The sequence below is a fragment of the Podarcis melisellensis genome, assembly GCF_964234715.1.
Source record: "Podarcis melisellensis genome assembly, chromosome: 11".
Classification (NCBI taxonomy): Eukaryota; Metazoa; Chordata; class Lepidosauria; order Squamata; family Lacertidae; genus Podarcis; species Podarcis melisellensis.
Window position 1 is genome coordinate 8,380,509 of NC_138543.1, and position 21,268 is coordinate 8,401,776.

Below are 21,268 nucleotides of genomic sequence, written 5' to 3' on the forward strand. Positions count from 1 at the left end.
AGGGATTCGAACCGCTGACCTTCTGATCGGCAAGCCCTAGGCTCAGTGGTTTAGACCACAGTGCCACCCGTGTCTCTTGTTTTACCCTAGTTGCCTCCAAAGGCATTATATACAGATAACTCACAACTTACGCTTATTTAACTTGTGCTTATTCAGATTTACGCACTTGGCAAAAATGTTTAATAAATTTTAAAAGGGGCAGAAAGGGGGCAAGAAGTTGGGGGTGGGGGAGAAATACTTTGGCAATCACACCAGCCATTAAACTCAAAGTGTTTTAACAATACATGATTTTGGCTTTTGGCGCTATCCCAGCCGAAGTTGAGAGTCATCTGTACTAAGGACTGTAATCAGTGACTGTCTTTATTCCTTTAGTCATATTGCTGTACTGTGTGTCCGTTTTGGTCGCCTGCATTTTTTAAACATTACTTCAAAATAAAATTCTACGTGCACACAAAAATGGGACATGTCTGTGAGAGAATATTTTAACACAACATCCTTGTGACGAATGGCCTAAGGATAAAATGCTTCCCTCCAAAAAAACCCAATTTCCCTGTCAAATGGCCTAGTTTTTTACCCATTATGTCGTGAGCCACCTGTCATGTTTCAAGCATTCTTCATGCATACAGGCCAGAATCACCCCTTATGGTTCAGTCTACGGGGAACAGTGGTAGCATCAGAAGAAAATAAATGGGGAGGAGATGCAGAAGGGGTAACATATGTTTCTAGGTAGGTGAGCTGTGTCCCACATTAAGGCTTTTGAAAGAAAAATGATAATATACGTCAGTGGCAGGGGTTCTGCAATAGGGTAGCCAAATGGGAACGCAAACGTTTTGTTTGGGGTGTGTGTGTGTGTGTGTGTGTTTGCCCTCTGCTCCCCCGTAGTGGCATCCATAGCAAGGAATAGATCAGGTCTCTCTTCGAAGCTCTCATATTTTATTTCCATCATTTTGGGTAGTTTAAAGGTGTCAATGCTCCTCCCCTGTTTGGTATATTGATTACATACCACATGACTGCAGCTGCAAAATGTCTGCTCACGTGACCATGCCAGATTAACAAAAAAGAGCTCTGCTAGATTCAGACCAGACGCCCATCTGGTTCAGAATCCAGCCAGATTGGAGGATCCAACAGGCCCATCAACTCCCTGCCCTGATTTCACAGGGAATGCAAATAATAATAATGCAGTTATACCCTATGAAAATTGGCCTTCTGCTGACCATCATGAATGAATATAGAATCATAGAGTTGAAAAGGACCCTGATGATCCTCTAGTCCAGGGATGGCCAACTCCCAAGAGACTGTGATCTACTCACAGAGTTAAAAACTGGCATTGATCTACCCCCTTTTGGGGGGTTCAGGTCAAGATTGTGAGCTTTTTTAGGGGGGAGGAAAGTCCTGTTTTCTGGGGGTTCGGGTCAAAGTTTTAAAGCTTTTTTAAGGAAGGAGGAAAGCCCTGTTTTTTTTGGGGGGGGGGTGCAGGGCTGAAATATTGAGCTTTTTTAAGGGGACTCAAAGTTCTTAAGTTGTTGAGCTTCTTTGGGGGGAGCCGGTGATCTACCAGTGATCTACCACAGGCGTCCAGTGATCTACTGGTAGATCACGATCTACCTGTTGGATGTGCCCCCTGCAATGAAGAAATAGGCAGCTGTCCCATACAGTGGTACCTTGGGTTACATACGCTTCAGGTTACATACGCTTCAGGTTACAGACTCCGCTAACCCAGAAATAGTACCTCGGGTTAAGAACTTTGCTTCAGGATGAGAACAGAAATTGCGCGGCGGTGGTGGGAGGCCCCATTAGCTAAAGTGGTGCTTCAGGTTAAGAACAGTTTCAGGTTAAGAACGGACCTCCGGAACGAATTAAGTACGTAACCAGAGGTACCATTGTACAGGGATTGAGCCTGCAACCTTGGCATTATCAGCGCCACACTCTTGTCAGCACCATGCTCTAACCAACTGAGTTTGCTCCTCCCAGTAAATTTTAGATACCCCTTTAACACAGCCTCTCAGATTTCTTAGGTTGCACCCTGTTTGCTGCCCCAGCAGAGCTTAATCCATAGTCCTGTTGCATGCCGGCCACCTGGAGGAAAGCCTCTGAAGATCATCTTAACAAATGGGCAGATCCATGAAGATGACTTGGTGGATCTAGACACAGGGTAAAAACCACTATAAATAAGTCAGAAATTAAATCAACACAAGAAAAGAAAAAGTCTATGTAAAAATCCATATAAACTCTTTTGCTCTCTGGCGCCATCTGGTGTTGGATGTTTATAATGCACTCAAATCGTATTGTGACGAATGTACAGTAGTTGAGTCTGACTGTCCTTCAGAAACCTAGAGACCAGGCCTAAATTTGTACTATAAGTTTTCATGGGCAAATGCCCACTTTGCCAAATGCAAGATAAAATGGAGTGTCTTATGAAAATTTATGCTGCAATACATATAATTTCTTAGCCTTGAAGATGCAACAATGCTATTGTTTTGGCTGCAACGTGTTTTATGCTCTGGATCTGGTGCCAGAGAATCCAATCATGCAAGATAAGGTTATAAATGTCTGCTACCCATGATGGTTATGAAAGTCCTATCGGCCTCATGTCCTGTTTCCGGGCTTTCCTTTCCCCCTTTTTTTTACAGTACTGTGGTGCCTCAGGTTAAGTACTTAATTCGCTCCGAAGATCCGTACTTAACCTGAAACTGTTCTTGAGCTGAAGCACCACTTTAGCTAATGGGGCCTCCTGCTGCTGCCGCGCCGCCAGAGCACGATTTCTGTTCTCATCCTGAAGCAAAGTTCTTAACCTGAAGCACTATTTCTGGGTTAGCGGAGTCTGTAACCTGAAGCATATGTAACCCGAGGTACCACTGTACTACAATTTATTAATTTTTATATTTACATTTTATTTTGACAAAGTAATAATCATAAATAAATAAGAATAAATATGTGCACTTGTCAGGGAACTGCCATCAGAGCCAGGAGTGGAGGGAAGGCTCTCCAGCGATGCCGGAGAAGGGCCCAGCAGGGAGAGAGGGAACTCATTCACTGAGGGAAGGAAATCAGCGTGACACCAGGAAGAAAGGGGAGCAGGGGAGGGCTTCGGAGAGATGTCTCCAGGACTCTTCCACAGAAACTAGTGGGGAGAGCACAGGTCCTCCGCTGGCCACACCAACCCTGCGCAGAAGACTTCCGCGCAGGGAGGCTAGGCGGAGACTTGGCGTCAAAGAACTTTTATGCTGGAAGAAGTTCAGGAAACGCCCACTGACGGATTCTGCCAGTGACTGACACAGCCGCGTAGTAAGGGCTGTGCAGCCAGGGAAAGGTTTAACCAGGCAACTTTGCCAAGAGTAGAGGCAACTTACGCACGAGCAACCCCAATTCCCATTACAGCACTCCACCCCCAAGACCATTCCATTGTAACCATCCAACCTCCCAAAATTTCAACACCTCTTGCGATGGTTTGACCCCTTTCCATTTTAAAAGTACAAATTCTACAAACACCTTCCATATCTCCTCAAAACAATTTCTCCTGCATATTCCCCTTCTTACCTTAATGGCACATGTTAATTTATCATTAGTAGCTATATCCCACACCTCTTTGTACCATTCTTCCATTTTATACTCTGCTTGCCCCTTCCACTTCTTAGGTTTAATAATTTGTGCAGCTGTCAATAAATTTGTGAACGAGTCCATAATAGCCTGCAAACCTTCCACCCCATTATAAATTGATAATAATGCTGCCTCTGGACTCTTGGTCAGCTTTAACCCAGTGATTTCTGTTATCTCCTTGAACATCCTATGCCCAAAGAATTGTACATATTTACACTTCCACCACATGTGAACATAATTCCCTGTTTCCTGGCATCCCTTCTGGGCTTTGAGAGCCAGGCTGGTGTAGTGGTTAAGAGCGGTGGACTCGTAATCTGGTGAACCGGGTTCGCATCTCCGTTCCTCCACCTGCAGCTTCTGGGTGACCTTGGGCCAGTCACACTTCTCTGAAGTCTCTCAGCCTCACTCACCTCACAGAGTGTTTGTTGTGGGGGAGGAAGGGAAAGGAGATTGTTAGCTGCTTTGAGACTTCTTAGGGTAGTGATAAAGCGGGATATCAAATCCAAACTCCTCTTCTTCTTCCATAGGAATCTGGTGGACCATTGTGAGAACAGGACGTTGGGCAAGAGAAACCTTTGGTCTGATGCAGTAGGCCTCCTCTTTTATGTTCTTTTTGCCATTTCTGGTGAGTAGAGCAGTCTCAGTCCACCAGAGACAAAGTTTTGGGTGTGCACTTGGGGAACCTACTTTAATACTGAGAGTTAGTGTGGTGTAGTGGTTAGAGAGATGACCCAACACATGACAGACCAGGTTTCAAATTCCCACTCAGCCATGAAGCTTACTGGGTGACCAGGTTGTTGTGAGGATAAAATAAGTGTGGGGTGGAGAATTAGGTACACCACCATGAGTTCGTTGGTGGAATATAAATGAATGAATGAAAAGCATTTTAACCTAACAATTTGCATAATCTAAAAAGGTTGTGTATAACATTGTTTCTGCTGCATTGCCTGACTCAAATTAAACGATACGGCTCTCCGTGTTTTAAATAAACATTCCACAAACAACTAAATACGTAACCAATAAGTTATAATATTTTTTATTCATGTTAGAATTTCTATCAGTGTTTGAACATTAAAGTTTAGAGAGTTTGTACAAATTTTCACTCATGATTTAAAATTGAGAACCATGCTAGATCGCAAAATGGCAACTAAAACAGTTCAGAATGACATGAATATCCACACTCTCTTTTAACACTGTTAACATTTTCATTGTTTGCAAATGGGACTTGTAATTAAAAATGTGCATTGTATTTATGTCTCAGTAATGTTCCAAAACATAATGGTATCATCATTACATATAAACTCTTTAAAAATATAATTCTGTCAAAAGAATTGAGGGCTACTATATACACTACAAAAATAAATTTTCATATAAATAAATTATATGGCATACTTTTATCTTTGTAACTGAAACACAACCCATTTCTGCTCAAAACAAAGCAGGCAATGAGACCCAGTCTGAATATTTTTTTCCTTTTAACTCCTCACTCTAAAAAGCTACAAAATGAGTCCTTAATGTAAATGTTATATACTCTCTTCCTATTTAACATTAGTAAGCATTCTATACAAATAAAGATTCCATTAAAAAGTAGAAACATAGCTGTAATAGTGTTTCCAATAGAAATAAAATCCCTGCATTGTGTTTGTTATAAACTGGCATGACAAATACTGTAAGAAAACATTCTTATGATACAAAAATATAAATATCAACAAAAATTAAAGTTTTTTTAATTAAAAAACAAAACAAAAAACAGAACAGCCAGCCACTGAGATCTCTTTTTGCCAATGTGACAAGAAGACAGATGGTCTATACTATGCACCAAGGAGCAGGCACCCCACAAAAAAGAGGGGGGGGGAGAATCTCACACACACACACACACACACACACACACACACACACACAAGCTAAGGTGAAGGGGCTATTGAACATCAAAGCCTTTTCCACTTTCTGCTTCTCTTCCTGTTTCAATAATAATAATAATCATGGGGCTAGAGTGCAGAGTGAGTGGCCCCAAAGAATAATCCGTGGGGCACCATCGTGACCTCTGCCGCTGCAACTCTTGGCAGTGAAAGGTAGCTTGCAATTCATAGCGTCCTGTTCTGTTGCAGAGCTTTTGTCCTTGTTTTATTGTCTGACATCGTGACACTTCTAGGGCCCAATTGGGCCCTTTTTGCCACAAGCGTTTTTCACGTTGGACAGGAAGCTGGAGCTGTAGACTGAGCTTTGGCAGCTTATGTACCACTGAAACAATGCGGTGCCTTCTGGCTCAAGTCTCTCTTTCCACCACTGGTCCTTCCAGTTCCAGCATGATCAAAACAGGGCCGTGCCTCTCCCAGGGTTAATAACTTGGAGGTATTAAGAGACCAATTCAACTACTTCCTGAATGGAAGCCGCCTTTTATTTACCGGAAGTTTTCTGAAACTACGGGGACATACGGCACTATGGCAACTATATTAGTTGTACTAGGTTCAGAATGTAGCAAGAACTGTCTCTTAAAAAATCATATCTATGCAATTAGCACACGCCCAAGGCTTTCAGCAGCATCTAGCTTCAAGCAACACTTTATTATGCGTTCTTGTCGTATGATTCACTGGGGATGAAAACCTTCATCGCCGCTGAGAGACACAATTCTAACGATAGTACATATGAGCAAAGAGGTATAGGCAGATTAGGTAGTTTCCCTAAAATCAAATTTGCTCCAACAGGAACTAGAACCCACAAATGCTAATCCCAGTCTGTCCACACTTCTCCTTTATCTCTGCTCTTTGATGAATGTCAGTAGCAGCTGTTAAGCTCTTAGAATATTTTCATTAGTTTTCTTTTTACCAAGTTAGGTGCAATTCTACATGTGGCTACATACACACCCAGAGTAGACCATTGAAATCAATGAACTCCATCAGTCAAGACTAACTTGATTTCAGCTTGAATACCACTCATGGAAGTCCCACTAATTTCACTGGAACCTACTCACAAGTATACATGTGCAAGATTGGAGCCTTAGCCACCGTGGGTTGTTTTTCAAGGTCAAGGAACAGTAAGCACACACTTCTGAGAAAATCTCTTGCACACGACCCGTTGGATTAGCACAGCACAAGAACCATATACTTAAATACGAAAGAAGAATTTCAGGGGGCACGTGATGGAAATTCCCGCTAGTCGGTGCTCCATAAAGTAACTACAGTATACAACTACACACACACACACACACACACCACAAAGCCCCCCCCCCCACAGCTACACTTATCAAGGTTAAACACACTGCTCTTCATTTCTGCTCGTTTTTTAAAAAAAGGAAAAAAAAAAGAAAAAGAAAAATTATCACGCATAGCGTGTTTGAAAGTTAACAGAAACATATCACTACCACAGGGCTGTGATATGGAAATTTTTAAAATACTTTAACACACGCACACACATATGTACCTTTACAAAACAAACAAAAACAAACAAACCCTAATACATTAGCAATATTTGCATAGAATTATACATGTAAATTATACAATATTTTAAGCAGCAGCAAACATATGCTGAAATTTACGACTAGATTAAGCTTAGTTGTGGCAGAGATCAATGTACAAACAGAGCACAAACAAAACAGTCCCCACTCCGTTAAACAGGAGTCAAAATAACTCCAGATTATACTACTTTACACGGTTTCTCTTGTATATTACATATGTGTACATCTTTTAAATATTTATAGAAATATTTCACAAAATAATACAATAGGTTACAGTAATGGTGAACTGTTGCCCTGATGCAGCATTGTCCTTCTTCATAACTTCAGGCAGTTTCTCTTCAAGCAGTTCTGGAAAGAGGAGGTGCTTCCCCATCTTTGGCCTCTTCTTTGCTTCAGTTATTTCCCTGTACAAATAGAGACAAAAAAAAAGAGCCCCACTGTTCACCTAAAGTTCAGCAAAGATAAATAAATCACCTCAGCCCCAAGCCATCTGACAAGTTCTGCAATTAAAAGCCATGAGGCCTATGTTCTTTTCCCAGCCATGACAGTGACTTCCTGTGGCCAAATGGTTTAAACAGGTCCTTTTTTTTTAAGGGCCTTGTTAATTCTTAGTTTTTCCATTTCTGGATGTCTAGCTTGCCCAGGTTCACAATCACAACGGGCAGATGTGAGTCTCAGCTTTTGTCAAGTTAGCACCAGCATCTGAACTAAATGAACATCATTTCATATCTGGATTTTGAGTTTTCCTGAGTTCACTACCCTTAGAATCTTACAGAAGAAAGGACATCACAGGCAATTCAGTCTGTGTACTTATTCTAAGGCAGGTTACACTAAACTATGCATAGCCTAGCTTTTCATAGATGTCCCTAACAAAAGCAATAATAAAGGCAAAAGTAAAGTGTCTCAAGTTTAGTTTTTCCACCATTAAAATCTCTAATAGTGAAAACTTTTCTTCCATCTACTTTCCCGTTCTATATATATCTACTGCTTCTTTGTCCTTCCTAGGTTGTGTTTGCACATAAACATAAATGAGAAAGCATGGTCAGCTGAAAATGGAAGTGGAAACACAAAGTTTACTACCTTTCTGGGACTGTAGCACTTTAGGGGTTGGATAGCATGATTGACATTAAAGACTCCTTGTCTACTGAAAGCTACCACATTTGATGGAATATCTTAGAAGCCTTTTCCCCAATATTCTAGCTCTCCACAGACAAGGAATTTCCAGTAACCAAGAATTGTAATGGTAAAGGTAAAGGGACCCCTGACCATTAGGTCCAGTTGTGACAGACTCTGGGGTTGCGGTGTTCATCTCGCTTTACTGGCCGAGGAAGCCGGCATACAGCTTCCGGGTCATGTGGCCAGCATGACTAAGCCACTTCTGGTGAACCAGAGCAGCGCACGGAAACGCCGTTTACCTTCCCGCCAGAAGGTGTATCTTGCACTTTGATGTGCTTTTGAATGCTAGGTTGGCAGGAGCAGGGACCGAGCAACGGGAGCTCACCCCATCACGGGGATTCGAACCTCTGACCTTCTGATCGGCAAGTCCTAGGCTCTGTGATTTAACCCACAGCGCCCCCCGTGTCCCTTGACCAATAAGTGTACAACCATGCAATTCCTCATGCAACTGTATGGTATAACCCTAAAAATTATTGTGTGTCTGACAGCCTTCTGTTTTCTTATCCCCACACAACCTTCCACAACTGCACAATCATCTTCTCCACATGGAAAAGTTCTTCTGGGATTCTAGATCTTGCAGCTAGAAATGGCGGAGGCGGGAACCCTTACCTTAATCCGAGCTGCTGCCACGAGTTCTCTCTTCACATTCAACATCTTGCACTTCTATTACTTCTACTTTAGAGTTCCTCCTCTCACACCGGACATTGAAAGGCACATGAGGGTCCTCAAATTGTCCATGGTCGCTTTCGTGGTATCCCTCGTAGGATGGAAAGCCTCCTCCGCGAGTATTGTGGCCGTGCATTGGTGGGTGCACAGCGACAGTAACTGATGCTGAGGCAGTTACAGTAGTGATAGGCTGGCCGTACGCAGGCACCGACGTGCCCGTGGCAGTAAAGGCTGCGTTTCTGTTGTTCTGAGAACGAGCTCTCTGGCTAGAGCAGTCCCTGTTACTAGGGCAGGAGTGCCCATCAGTAGACGTTTCAAAAGCATCCCTGCGCGGCCGGTAAGGGGGTGGCCGGAGTCCTTCCCTTGGTTCTCTTTTGGGCTGCTTATTTTGATGCCAGGTTTGCTGGGATCCAGACTCTTGGTAAGCCTGTGATCTTGGGCTTGGCTGATAATACCTTGTATCCGGCTGAACCACCTGGGAAGGAAATGGGGCACGGAAATCTTTAATAAGGCTATGGCAACAAATGATGGTAGCTCCTCCACAACCTGAAAGAACATGGTGGGCTAAGCTGCTTGAAGGGGCAAAAGACTGATCCCCTGATTGGTTAAGCAAATTATGTGAATTCACAGAGTTGGCTAAAATGACAGCAGCCATTAGATCTCAGTCAAATCAAAAACTTCAGAAGGAAAGGAACTCTTTAGAAGAATATATGACAAAACATTGTTCCAAAACAAATTTATTGACATGCATGGACTAAGTTCGCAAAGGAACGAAAAAAATTATTGTAAGATTGTTCTGGGGGCCAAAGTAACTAATATATATTACACAATGACAAGTTCAAAATATATTAAAGGATGTGGTGTTGTGGTGGAGGGAAGTCACAAAATGAGATAGACACAGAATGGAAAATAGGAATTTTATCAATGCAATAATTTACACTGTATCTTCTGTATACCTTAGAGCACGTATTCCATGTTATAACAATTAAATGAAATAAAGATATTGTAGAGTTGGAAATAATAATAAAAAAGACTGGTGGTTTATGTGCCATTCTTTGCTCTGATAAGATTTGTTTTCTTTTTTTCAAGCCAACCTATTTTACATTATTAATTTCACCAAGGATACTTAGTGAGTGTGAGAGAACCTGCCAGATTACAAACTTGCTCTTCTGTCGAAAGAGGCAATATTACCAGAGCTGTATCAAACGCATTCCCATATCCCAAAAATCTGCAAATAGGGGGGAAATGTGATACAAAGAACTATGCCTACATTTCCTTTTTTAGTACTGAATTGGCACCAACACTTCCCATTCTTCCCTGAAATGCTTTTGAGGTTCACATCAAGTAGAGCCAAAAATTAAGGGACAATTTTCAGAAAGGCAGCGTTTATGTTCTCCTTGAAATCATGTGCCAAGATATGCAACAGTGTAGATAAACTTTAGTGTGAACAAGTTGCTGCGGCCATTTCCGTAACTGTGGCTACTGTAAAAAGGGCACCTTTGGTAATAGGAATGTTTGTGACTATCCCTGTGCAAGTGGTGATTCGCTTTTTAAATGTTCCTTAAGCATGCAACTCCAAAGAGAAACTGGGCACTGGTGTGTGTGTGTGTGTGCATGTAGGAAAATGAATCTTCCCTAAATTATAGTCATATGTTTGGGAGATCAGCCTGGATATCTTACTGTCACAGGCTTGAAGTTTCAGACCGGACTCTACCCTTAAGACATGCACCAATCTGAGAAATGTGGATCTACACCTATGTTGCAGAACCTATCAAACTAGTTAAGGAATGGAATGTTAGATTTATACATGAAAGCTGGAAAAGAGAAACAGAGATTTGGGTTACTTACAGTGGATCTGGCAAATACTGGATTTTCAGTTGCTTCAACAATTACTTGGCGGACCGGGGCACCAGATCTCTGAGTGGACTCATACTGATGGAGCTCCTCACTGATTCCAGATACCGTGGTCTGAGAACTGTACTCAGAATCGGAAGAATCTGACCCATTCTGTGCATGACCAGGTGGTATGGTGAACCTCACAACGCTTGGGGGAGGCTCAGAAGATGGCGTAGGTAACCTGCTCCTTCCATCGACTGGGGAAACCTAGGAATGACAGTTTAAAAACTCTTAGTGGTCTGTAGAAGCATCTGGAGAAAATAACTTTACTTTGGTGAAATAAGCTCGCATCACTTCGGAGATGAACTACAGTAAAACTGCTCCCATTTTTAAAATGTTTCTAATACCAAATCATGAACTAAATGTCTGCATTTAATACTTTTTATCAAACTGTGTCTTAAACTGATTTTTTATTCTAATATACATTACCAATCAATTTCCAAGTCTAGTACATAGCCTCTTAACTTTTAAAGCCCTAAATGGCCTGGGGCCAGAAGACCCTAAGACAGGGATGTCGAACCAGTAGATTGTGATCTATCGGTAGATCCCTGGGTGATCCTGGTAGATCGTGGGATCCTTATTGTGTACAAAAAGTTATGGGAGGAAAGCTAAAAAAACTCTGTGCAATCCTTCCCCCCCAAAGCTTAACAACTCTGGGAAATCCAACCACCCGACACACACTCCTCCCTCCCTCCAATGACAATGGGTAGATCACTGCCAGTTTTTTTATACTGGGAGTAGATCACAGTCTCTTGGGAGTTGGAAATTCCTGCCCTAAGGATTCCCTCCTTCCACACGTAACTATCAATGCACTATTCAGCATAGGAGACTTGCTCAGGGTCCCTCTGCCATCTGAGGTTTGGTGGATGGGCACACAAAATAGAGATTTTTAATTGTGCCATAGAAGGTAAAGGTAAAGGGACCCCTGACCCGTGACCGACTCTGGGGTTGCGGCGCTCATCTCGCTTTATTGGCGAGATTAACTTGTGTTAATTTAGCACAGAATTCATGACTCCACATGCATGATCCAAAACTGTCTGCCTCAGGGAGGCACGAGCCCAAAAGGGACTGTTTACACACACATAAAGGCCCAAGGGCGTTGCAAACTTTCATTGCAGTTGCTCACAAGGGAAGCGACAGCTTCAGCTTCTTGCAGGCCGCCCCTCCTCCCCGCCAGGAATTGGCCTGGGACAAATGACACACCACACACAATTTCTACTGAAGAGGTCTTCCAGGAGCCTTTTTCTCACTGGGAATCCTGTGCAGAGTGTAATTTCCCCCATTAGGATGCTGGAACTCAACCGGACACTCGGCTGGGGCCTGGAACCAAGAAAAGCCACCTCTACCTGCCTTTGCCTGAATGCATGATAAATAGTCATGGGGCCTTGTGACAGAGGAAGCAACGGGTGGTGGCAGAAAGAGCAGCTTACAGCTATGGTAAGGTTACCAGATTTTTTTCAATGAATCCGGGGACACTTTTCAACTTCAATAGATTTTGTATGGGGACTGATTTGTAAATCCGGGGACTGTCCCCGGGAAACGGGGATGTCTGGTAACCTTAATATGGGGCAAGCACGGGCTTGCTTGCAGCAGGCCCAAATCCTACTCATCAGCACTCTATTGGGGGTGATCAGCTTGAATGAATGGCAGTGTGGTATACTGGGAGACCAGGGTTCAAATTCCCCCCCCCCCCGCTATGAAGCTCACTGATTGACCTTGCCTAACCTACCTCACAGGGGTTTCTGTGAGGATCAGATATGGTGGGCACCTTGAGCTCCTTGGACAGTGCAAGGTGGGATGGAAATGTAATAAAGAATTAGACAAGACATTCCTAGCACTGGCACAAGGGTTTGCTTTCTGTTTTGGAATACTCCACACGCATGTGGGGCTCTCAGCCAAACCTGTACATTTTAAGCACTATTATACCACTTTTAGGGATGCGGGTGGTGCTGTGGGTTAAAGCACAGAGCCTAGGACTTGCTGATCAGAAGGTCGGCGGTTCGAATCCCTACGACGGGGTGAGCTCCTGTTGCATGGTCCCTGCTCCTGCCAACCTAGCAGTTCGAAAGCATGTCAAAGTGCAAGTAGATAAATAGGTACCGCTCCGGTGGGAAGGTAAACGGCGTTTCCGTGCGCTGCTCTGGTTCGCCGGAAGCGGCTTAGTCATGCTGGCCACATGACCCAGAAGCTGTACACCGGCTCCCTCAGCCAATAAAGTGAGATGAGCGCCGCAACCCCAGAGTCGTCCACGACTGGACCTAATGGTCAGGGGTCCTTTACTTATACCACTTTTAACAATTGTGGCTTCTTCCAAATAACCCTAGGAACCTTAAATGTTAAGGCTGAGAGTTGTTGTTAGGAGATCCCAACTCCCCTCACAGAGTAGGGTATTTCCAGAATACCCTGTGAAGAAGGATTGGTTGTTAGACCACTCTAGGAATTACAGTTCTCTGAGGGAAATGATAAAGAAGGCTGATCGCCGAAGAACTGATGCTTTTGAATTCTGGTGCTGGAGGAGACTCTTGAGAGTCCCATGGACTGCAAGAAGATCAAACCTCTCCATTCTGAAGGAAATCAACCCTGAGTGCTCACTGGAAGGACAGATAGTGAAGCTGAGGCTCCAATACTTTGGCCACCTCATGAGAAGAGAAGGCTCCCTGGAAAAGAACCTGATGTTGGGAAAGATGGAGGGCACAAGGAGAAGGGGACGGCAGAGGACGAGATGGTTGGACACTGTTCTCGAAGCTACCAGCATGAGTTTGACCAAACTGCGGGAGGCAGTGGAAGACAGGAGTGCCTGGCGTGCTCTGGTCCACGGGGTGACGAAGAATAGGACACGACTAAACGACTAATCAACAACAACTAGGGAAATGAAGGTTTCCTTACAACTCTCAGCACCCTTTACAAACTGCAGATCCTAGACTTCTTTGGAAGAAGCCATGAATTTTTAAGTGGTGTAAGAGTACTTTAAATGTATGGTACAGGTGTTTTCTTATAATGCATGAACACAGAATTCCCCTGCCCACAAAGGAGAAATGGGAAGCACCTGCCTACAAGGAGTTCCACAAGAGTGACCAGATTGTGGCACCCAATAATAGATGCAAATTAAATTTGGTGGTATCTCACTTCCCATACTTGTAGTTTATGGTTCCTGAGCTTTAGTAGGTACTGTTTCTTGGTGGTCTGTGGTGATACTGTGAGAAATAAGTACATGAATGGATTTGGATATCAGGAAGAATGTTGTCTTCTTCGCCTGATGGCAAATGTCATGCTATTGAGATCAGCAACTATGCTAGACTGCTTTTTAGCACAAAACAGTTAAAGGAGTTAGATTTGCACAAGCACATCAGATTTCAGATACTCCAATGTATATGCAATGAAAAATTCTGTTTTTTGCACCAAATTGCCAAATAACAGTGCAACATACTTAGAAGTAGCACAAGTGTAAAGTACGTAACATAATAATTAGTAGCAGTGAAAAGAACAACCACAATTTGCAAGTAATACAATACTGACCTCAGGATATGGTCCGAAAAGGGAAAGGAGAATGGGGAGTAGCACCAGTCCATTCAAAGCACCCAAGATTGTTAAAATTGCCAAAACAGCAAAGAAATACCTGGAATATTTCAACATACTATGTGTTAAAAAGCTGAAAATATGATTTAGAACTGTAAACAAACATATAAAACATATTTTACTAAACAAACACACCAACACTCAACATTGTTTTTTCTTTAATGTACAAAGTCAGTATGCAGAGTTTTCAAACGCCCCCCCCCTTCTTTTTACCTTTTGGATTAGAGAGGCTACATTCCACAACCCAAAGTGTTAGTTCAAAAAGGGAAGAAAGAAAGAAAGAAAAAACGCTTGTTAATTTATCGAAATCTTGCAGCATGTAATGTTATTTATGAATGTGTTACACAAACACAAAAATATGGAATGCGAACTGAATGACTGAACAGATTGAAAGCACAAATACAATGAAAAGGGGCCCCCATTAGCAAAAAAGAAAAAAAGGGGGGGAAGCAGCAGAAGCAAACAAATGAAGTGAAGGGTGTAGAATTTAAACAATTTAGCCTAGAAGGAAAAAGAAGCCTACTTCTCCCAGCAGCTAATCCACTGTGAAATGCTTCTGCGTCTAACAGCAGAATCTCTAATTAAATCTCTAGTGTATCAGGTAAGGCTTTCCCTTGCCATTCATTAATCACAACTTTCCGCCTTGAATTCTGTGAGTTCCAGTTTTACCAAATAGCTCAAATTGCAACCTTTTTAGACACAGGAACCAGCTTTTTGCAAAGAAAATGCAGGGCATTCTATGGTGAGCCCGAGCATTGTACTGAGAAAGAGCACTCTACAATAGCAGAGCTGCATTGCAGGCTAATCTTTTGTTGAACAATTTAGCATCTCTGAATGCTCTTGTTTTGTGTCAGCCAATTCAAACATAAAGGCTGAAGTACTATGGAAGAAGAGGAGAGTGCACGAGTGGTTGTCCTTTCCCACCATTGAGGGCTAAGGTCTGGTATCCTTCATGAATACTGTGGTAAACCTGCCAGCAAGAGGAAAGCCTTACTAGTTGGGTATCTAGCATTTGGGGGGTGGGTGGGGGGGACGACAGAGGCTAAGCTCAAAGATGCATTTTAAAGCTAATGGATTTGGGGGCTTTGGGTCTTGGGCAACAGTTTGAAGAAAGAGGCAGAAGGGGGCAACCCCTTTGCCAATGTCTCTGGTTTAAACAGATCAAATCTTATTAACATGCAAAGCTACAACTGTCATGCTATTACAGTAGGATTACATATAGGAATTTCTACCCTGCATTAGCACCAAAAAAAAAACCCAACCCCAAATCATGGAGGATCAATGGCTACTAGCCACAACTGCTAAGTTCTAGCTCCACTGTCAAGGTAAAGGTAAAAGGACCCCTGACCATTAGGTCCAGTCACGGACGACTCTGGGGTTGCGGCACTTATCTCGCTCTATAGGCCGAGGGAGCCGGCGTACAGCTTCCGGGTCATGTGGCCAGCATGACTAAGCTGCTTCTGGCGAAACCAGAGCAGCGCATGGAAACGTCGTTTACCTTCCCACCGGAGTGGTACCTATTTATCTACTTGAACTTTGATGTGCTTTTGAACTGCTAGGTGGGCAGGAGCTGGGACCGAGCAATGGGAGCTCACCCCGTCGCGGGGATTCAAACCGCCAACCTTCTGATCAGCAAGCCCTAGGCTCAGTGGTTTAGACCACAGCGCCACCCGCGTCCCAGGGAACTGCAGCTGGGCAGAGTGCTGCCACAGTCACGTCCCGCTTGCAAACTTCCCGTGGGCATCTGGTCAGCCACTGTGAGAACAGGACTCTGGACTAGATGGGGCATTGGCCTGATCCAGCTGGCTTAGCTTATGTCCTACACTAATGTAAACTAACTGGGACACACCATCAACACGAGGCATTGGAGACATTTGCATCCCATCAGTCTAACTCTAGTATAAACAGGGCGATTACAGATGTGACCACTTTGAGTATACAAAAACTCTACCCGGACGAGCTATTGGGCTTAAAAACCTACTCCTTGCCGTTATAGTCTGGCACCTTCCCAAGGCCTTGAAACAAGTCTCATTGACTTGAGAGCCATCTTTTAAAAACAACAACAGGGAAGCTAAACCCTGGTTGTGTTAGACGATGAGAAGGCCAAATGAATAAAGACAAAGTTGAAGCGTTAAAATACCCATTTATTTCATTTTATAAAATTTATACGCTGCTTAATTGTTTAAAAAAACAAGCACCTCCAAGTTCAATTCCAATTGGAAAATGGTGTTACAATCCTTATTACCTAAGTAGTCCATAGCTGCAATCCACCCAAACACTGGTAACGTCCATTTGTTTAGAGCGGAGTGTGAGCAAAAGTCCCACAGAGATGAATGGGGGACAGTCAGTAGCAGCGCCTGATGGACTGCAAACTTTCTCCAGCTGTTCTTTATCGTGCATATACACACTCAGTCACCAAGAGAGAGCAGTAGCACACTAGGTTGGCTTCCAAAGGATTTGTGGAAGGAATCCTCCCATTTGGATCCAGCAGAGGGTCATTCTCCCCTCTTGCCAGTTACCCCTTTTCTGTGAAGCCCACGTCTCCACCTTTCACGCTGTTCCACAGATTCCCCAACCCTGCACAGAGCAGATTTTCAAAGGGTGCAAGTGGCTGTTTGGGTGGGGGTGGGGAGTTAAGACCCAAGAGCACTTTGTTCCATGAGCCAAACTCTGATCTGTGGAGTCAACATTTCTCAGAATGGGGCTGGGGCTGGATCACCAGGAGGCATGGTGCAGGTACTAAGTAGGTGAAGGAAATTGTGGGCTGGGTGAGGTTGCAGTAGCACCAAGATGTATACTAGTTTATAGGCTGAGACAGATTAGAAAGAGGTTATGATTTCATAAAGCTGTGAGAAGCTACAATAATATATGTTTCCGCACTGCAGTTCCCCCCTTTATTACAACTTTACACACCTTTTTTTGGTATTTATATTAATTATTCTTCATCATCAATCTAGCTGCTGTCTGCCTTAATTGCAGCTCCTACTAACTTGCTCTTTTGATTTGTTTTATTTGCCGTGCAATTCTGCAAAATAGACAACATTTTTTGCCTTTCTGCTCAGTGACTTTGCACAGACTGTTTGGAGCAAAACAGGATCCATTTCATCACCCCTCTCAAATTCCCTCCCAAAGAAAAAGAAAAAACTTGCTCTATGCTTTTATCTGCTGTATTCACATTCTTAATTAAAGCCACAAGAAAACAGGCTCCCTTTAGCTTCAGACAGAAAGGCCTTCAGGCTTCACTGTGTATTTTATGTTACATTCCGTGATGTTATAGGTGCCTGCCTGCTCACATTCTACCCTGAACGTTTTATTTTGGTCAGCCAAACTGTTCTATAATCTTCAGTGGCAGGGGGTGAGGTAAAGGGAGTTTCAGTTTCAGGATGTTTATAGTTTTTCAGGCTTCTCCACTCAAAGTACTCTGCATGTAAATAGTTTGGGAGAGTGCTTAGGTTAAAGGTCACCTCCAGCTAACCACTCTTTGGGAATAACTTAATGCTGCTGTTGAACAAACTATAGGCTGCATAAGGCCTTTTCTGAGCGGGAAGCTTTTAAAATTATTTTTAACAAAATCCAGTACTTGCAATAGAAACAGCTACTATCATGGCCTAGAACCCTCGTACCTATGGGACCGCTTCTCCTGATATGCCCCACGGAGGACATTAAGGTCCATATATAGCAACACCTTAGAGGTCCCGGGCCCTAAGGAAGTTGGATCAGCCTCAACCAGAGCCAGGGCCTTCTCAACACTGGCTCCAGCCTGGTGGAACACTCTGTCTCTTGAGACCAGGGCCCTGCGGGATCTGATCTCTTTCCGCAGGGCCTGTAAGACAGAGTTGTTCCACCTGGCCTTTGGCTTAGAATCAGTTTGATTCCCTCCCCCTCTTTCTTTTTCCTTTCTCCTCCTATGAAGAGATTGCACCCTCATGTTTTAATGTTGTATCTTGATCTTTTAAATTGTATTTTAATCAACTTGTTTTTATTATTGGTTGTTAGCCACCCTGGTCTTGGCTGGGGAGGGCGGGGTATAAATTATTATTATTATTATTATTATTATTATTATTATTATTATTACTACTACTACTACTACTACTACTACTAAAAAGAAACTAGCAGAGTAATAAAGCAGAGTAAAAACGAAACCATGGCACAAGCAAGTACATCATGCACAGCACTGGTAAATGGAGAAGCATGGCAGCATTCCCATGGAAAAGAACCTCACTTATGTGATCAGGAAAGGGCCACAGCTTAGGGGCAGAGCATGTGCTCTGCATATAAAAGGATCAAACTTCCCCAGCACATCTCCAGACAGTGCTGGGAAAATCCCTTACCTGAAACCTTGGACAGCTGCTGCCAGTCAGTGTAGGCAACTCTGAGCTAGAGGAACTTGCACTTGCAGCTTCCTGAACTCACCGGGGTGTTCCAGCACAGCTCAACATCATAGTCTAATCCCAATGAAATCGCGATTCTCGTAACCAAATTTCGGATTATCCAGTAACCATTATAGGCGCCCTTGCCCAGTCAGATAAATGAGGCTCTGCTACATTCATTTAATTTTAATTAAGCAAAGCGAGAGGCAGGATGCACACATGTTTTACCTGACAATAAAGTCAAACTCGGATCCTGCAAGCATTAACACACCGAGCAGCGTAGACACAGCTCCATCCAACACGGGTGCGAACATGTGCTCTAAGGCAAGGACAGCCCTGCGGTTCTTGTCTCCTATGGCAGTCAGAAAGGCCTGGGAAAGAATGGAGTTCATGCCATCAGAATAGTGTGAGCAGCTTACGAGGATTCCTAAGGGGGAGGGAATCCCCAAAGGAGAGGAAAGATGCTACAACGACAATTGGCAATTGACAGTTCTTCTTACTATACATATATGAATAACTGGCTAACGAGGCTTAAGGCAGACATTAATTTTGTAATCAATCAGAAGGCTTAATCTGTAAAGTGAGAGGTGTCAGAATTCAACCCTCCCTGGGAGGTTAAGCCCCGTGACTGCAGCAGAGTCAGCCCAAGACATCTCGCTGCCTGAAGCAGCAGCAAAAAATGTGGTCCTCCTCACCACCCCTCTGAGACAAGGTGTGCAGTACCTAAGCTAGTTAAGTTGTTCTGGCTGCTGAGGCAGAAAATGCGACACGTGCCTCTCTTCTGCTCTAGAGTAAAAACAAAGCAATAAAAAATAACCAACAACTTCTTACTTTGTGCTGGTGGTTTGGAGGTTGCTAAGGCAGAGATGCCTCCTACACCTCTAAGGTAATATGAAAAGTCCCAATCACGGATGGAGAGCCTGAGCTGCTGACCCTTCTGCAAATTAAAAAAGGCCCAGTCTCTGGGTGGGGTCACGCTGGCATGGGGAGCAGCTTGAGGGGATGTTACCCTTGCATAGGGATGAGGACATGGATCTCACTGGCAGGCTAGATCATTATCTCCCCTACTCTTCAAAGCCAAAGTCTGACAGGTGATTGGGGCCATCCACATGGTCATTCACCTGGTGTCACAATGTTGTCAGGTGACATTTTTGCTTGTGCGGTTCTTGCAGAGTGCTTTGCGGGTACCACCACTCTGCATCACTACAGACATCCAAGTCTTCAGTGACAACGTGAAATACTGAAATACCCCCAAACTATGCACCGGTTTCTTCAAGGAGAGTGCAACTCCATCAAGCACTGGCCATTCACCTAATGGCACTACCAAACCACAGCATCTCCATCTTGTCAAGATTCAGGTTCAATTCATTTACCTGTGTACAATTCATTACGGAAGCCAGGCGCCAGTCCAAAGGTCTGCGTGGCCTTATCTAACTCCCGTGACAAGGGCAAGAAGCTGGGTGTATTAATGCTTTGTAATTTTTGTGCGATTTGTGTTTTAAGTTATTACAGTATTTCAAATACTCAGAAAGAAGGAAGTGTACAATTACCCTATCAGAGCATTGCTTCAGAATGTGGGTGGAGTCTACATGATTGAATGCTCCATTCTTCCACATCAAAGAATTCCTTGAAAACTAGGAATACATGGGGAAGAGCTCTACAGTCATACCTCGGGATGAATACGCTTCAGCTTATTTTTCGGTTGCGCTCCGCGGCAGCCCGGAAGTAATGGAGTGCATTACTTCTGGGTTTTGCTACTCGCGCGTGCGCAGATGCTCAAAATGAGGTCACACGCATGCGCGGAAGCGGCGGAACGCAACCCGCACATGCGCAGTCACGTCTTACGTTCGCTTCAGGATGTGAACGGGGCTCCGGAACGGATCCCGTTCGCATCCAGAGGTACCACTGTATTCCAATCTCCATTTGGGGAACTAGCTGTCCACATGCAAGGTATTTTTTTGGCACGAAGGGAGCATTAAAAAAAAAAAGAGAACAAAATGAGATATTCAGCTTCCACTTACCAAGGCAATGTGAACAGTGAACTCCACTCCGATTCCAACAGAAGCAATCAGGATGACTACAGGCACGGCGCTCAGTTTTATCCCAATAAGACCCATCATGCCAAAGAGCTCCACCGTCATCAGAGCCAGCACCACCACCTAAAGAGATCCAAATGGCAATTAGCAACTTTCCCTCTTATATATAGAACAGCCTTCGCCAACCTGGTGGCTTCCAGATGTTTTGGACCACAAGCACAGCCAGCTGGCAGGGGATGATGGGAGTTGTAGTCGAAAACATCTGGAGAATGGAGAGAGAGAATGAAAAGGTGAGCCGCTGGTATTTCTTATTCTTAATTACTGAAATAAATGTCTAGGCTCTTCAGAAACCACGAGTTAATAGTTTTCTTTGAAGCCAGGCAGAAATCGAAGTATACAGGTTTGCTTCACGTATTGTTTGGCAATACAGCCTGAAATCATTTGGGCCGTTCTCCGCTTCTTTCCTGTATTCCACCTCCTCTTACGTAGTCCCAGTA

General features: G+C 43.7%; 1 protein-coding gene across 3 annotated transcripts in view; it reads right to left on the reverse strand.

The window, feature by feature from the left end:
- Positions 1–4,606: 4,606 nt before the first annotated feature.
- The window catches only part of PTCH1 (patched 1), a 107,088-nt gene continuing 90,426 nt past the window's right edge, over positions 4,607–21,268 (reverse strand). For all 3 annotated transcript variants that reach the window (XM_081930377.1, XM_081930376.1, XM_081930378.1), the window contains 6 exons: positions 20,757–20,894; positions 18,964–19,106; positions 14,306–14,405; positions 10,742–10,996; positions 8,837–9,368; positions 4,607–7,455 (listed from right to left, as the gene is read on the reverse strand). In XM_081930377.1, coding sequence (XP_081786503.1) covers positions 8,838–9,368; positions 10,742–10,996; positions 14,306–14,405; positions 18,964–19,106; positions 20,757–20,894 — 1,167 coding nt within the window. In that variant the 3' untranslated portion in view covers positions 4,607–7,455; position 8,837. The remainder of the gene's footprint in view (positions 7,456–8,836; positions 9,369–10,741; positions 10,997–14,305; positions 14,406–18,963; positions 19,107–20,756; positions 20,895–21,268) is intronic.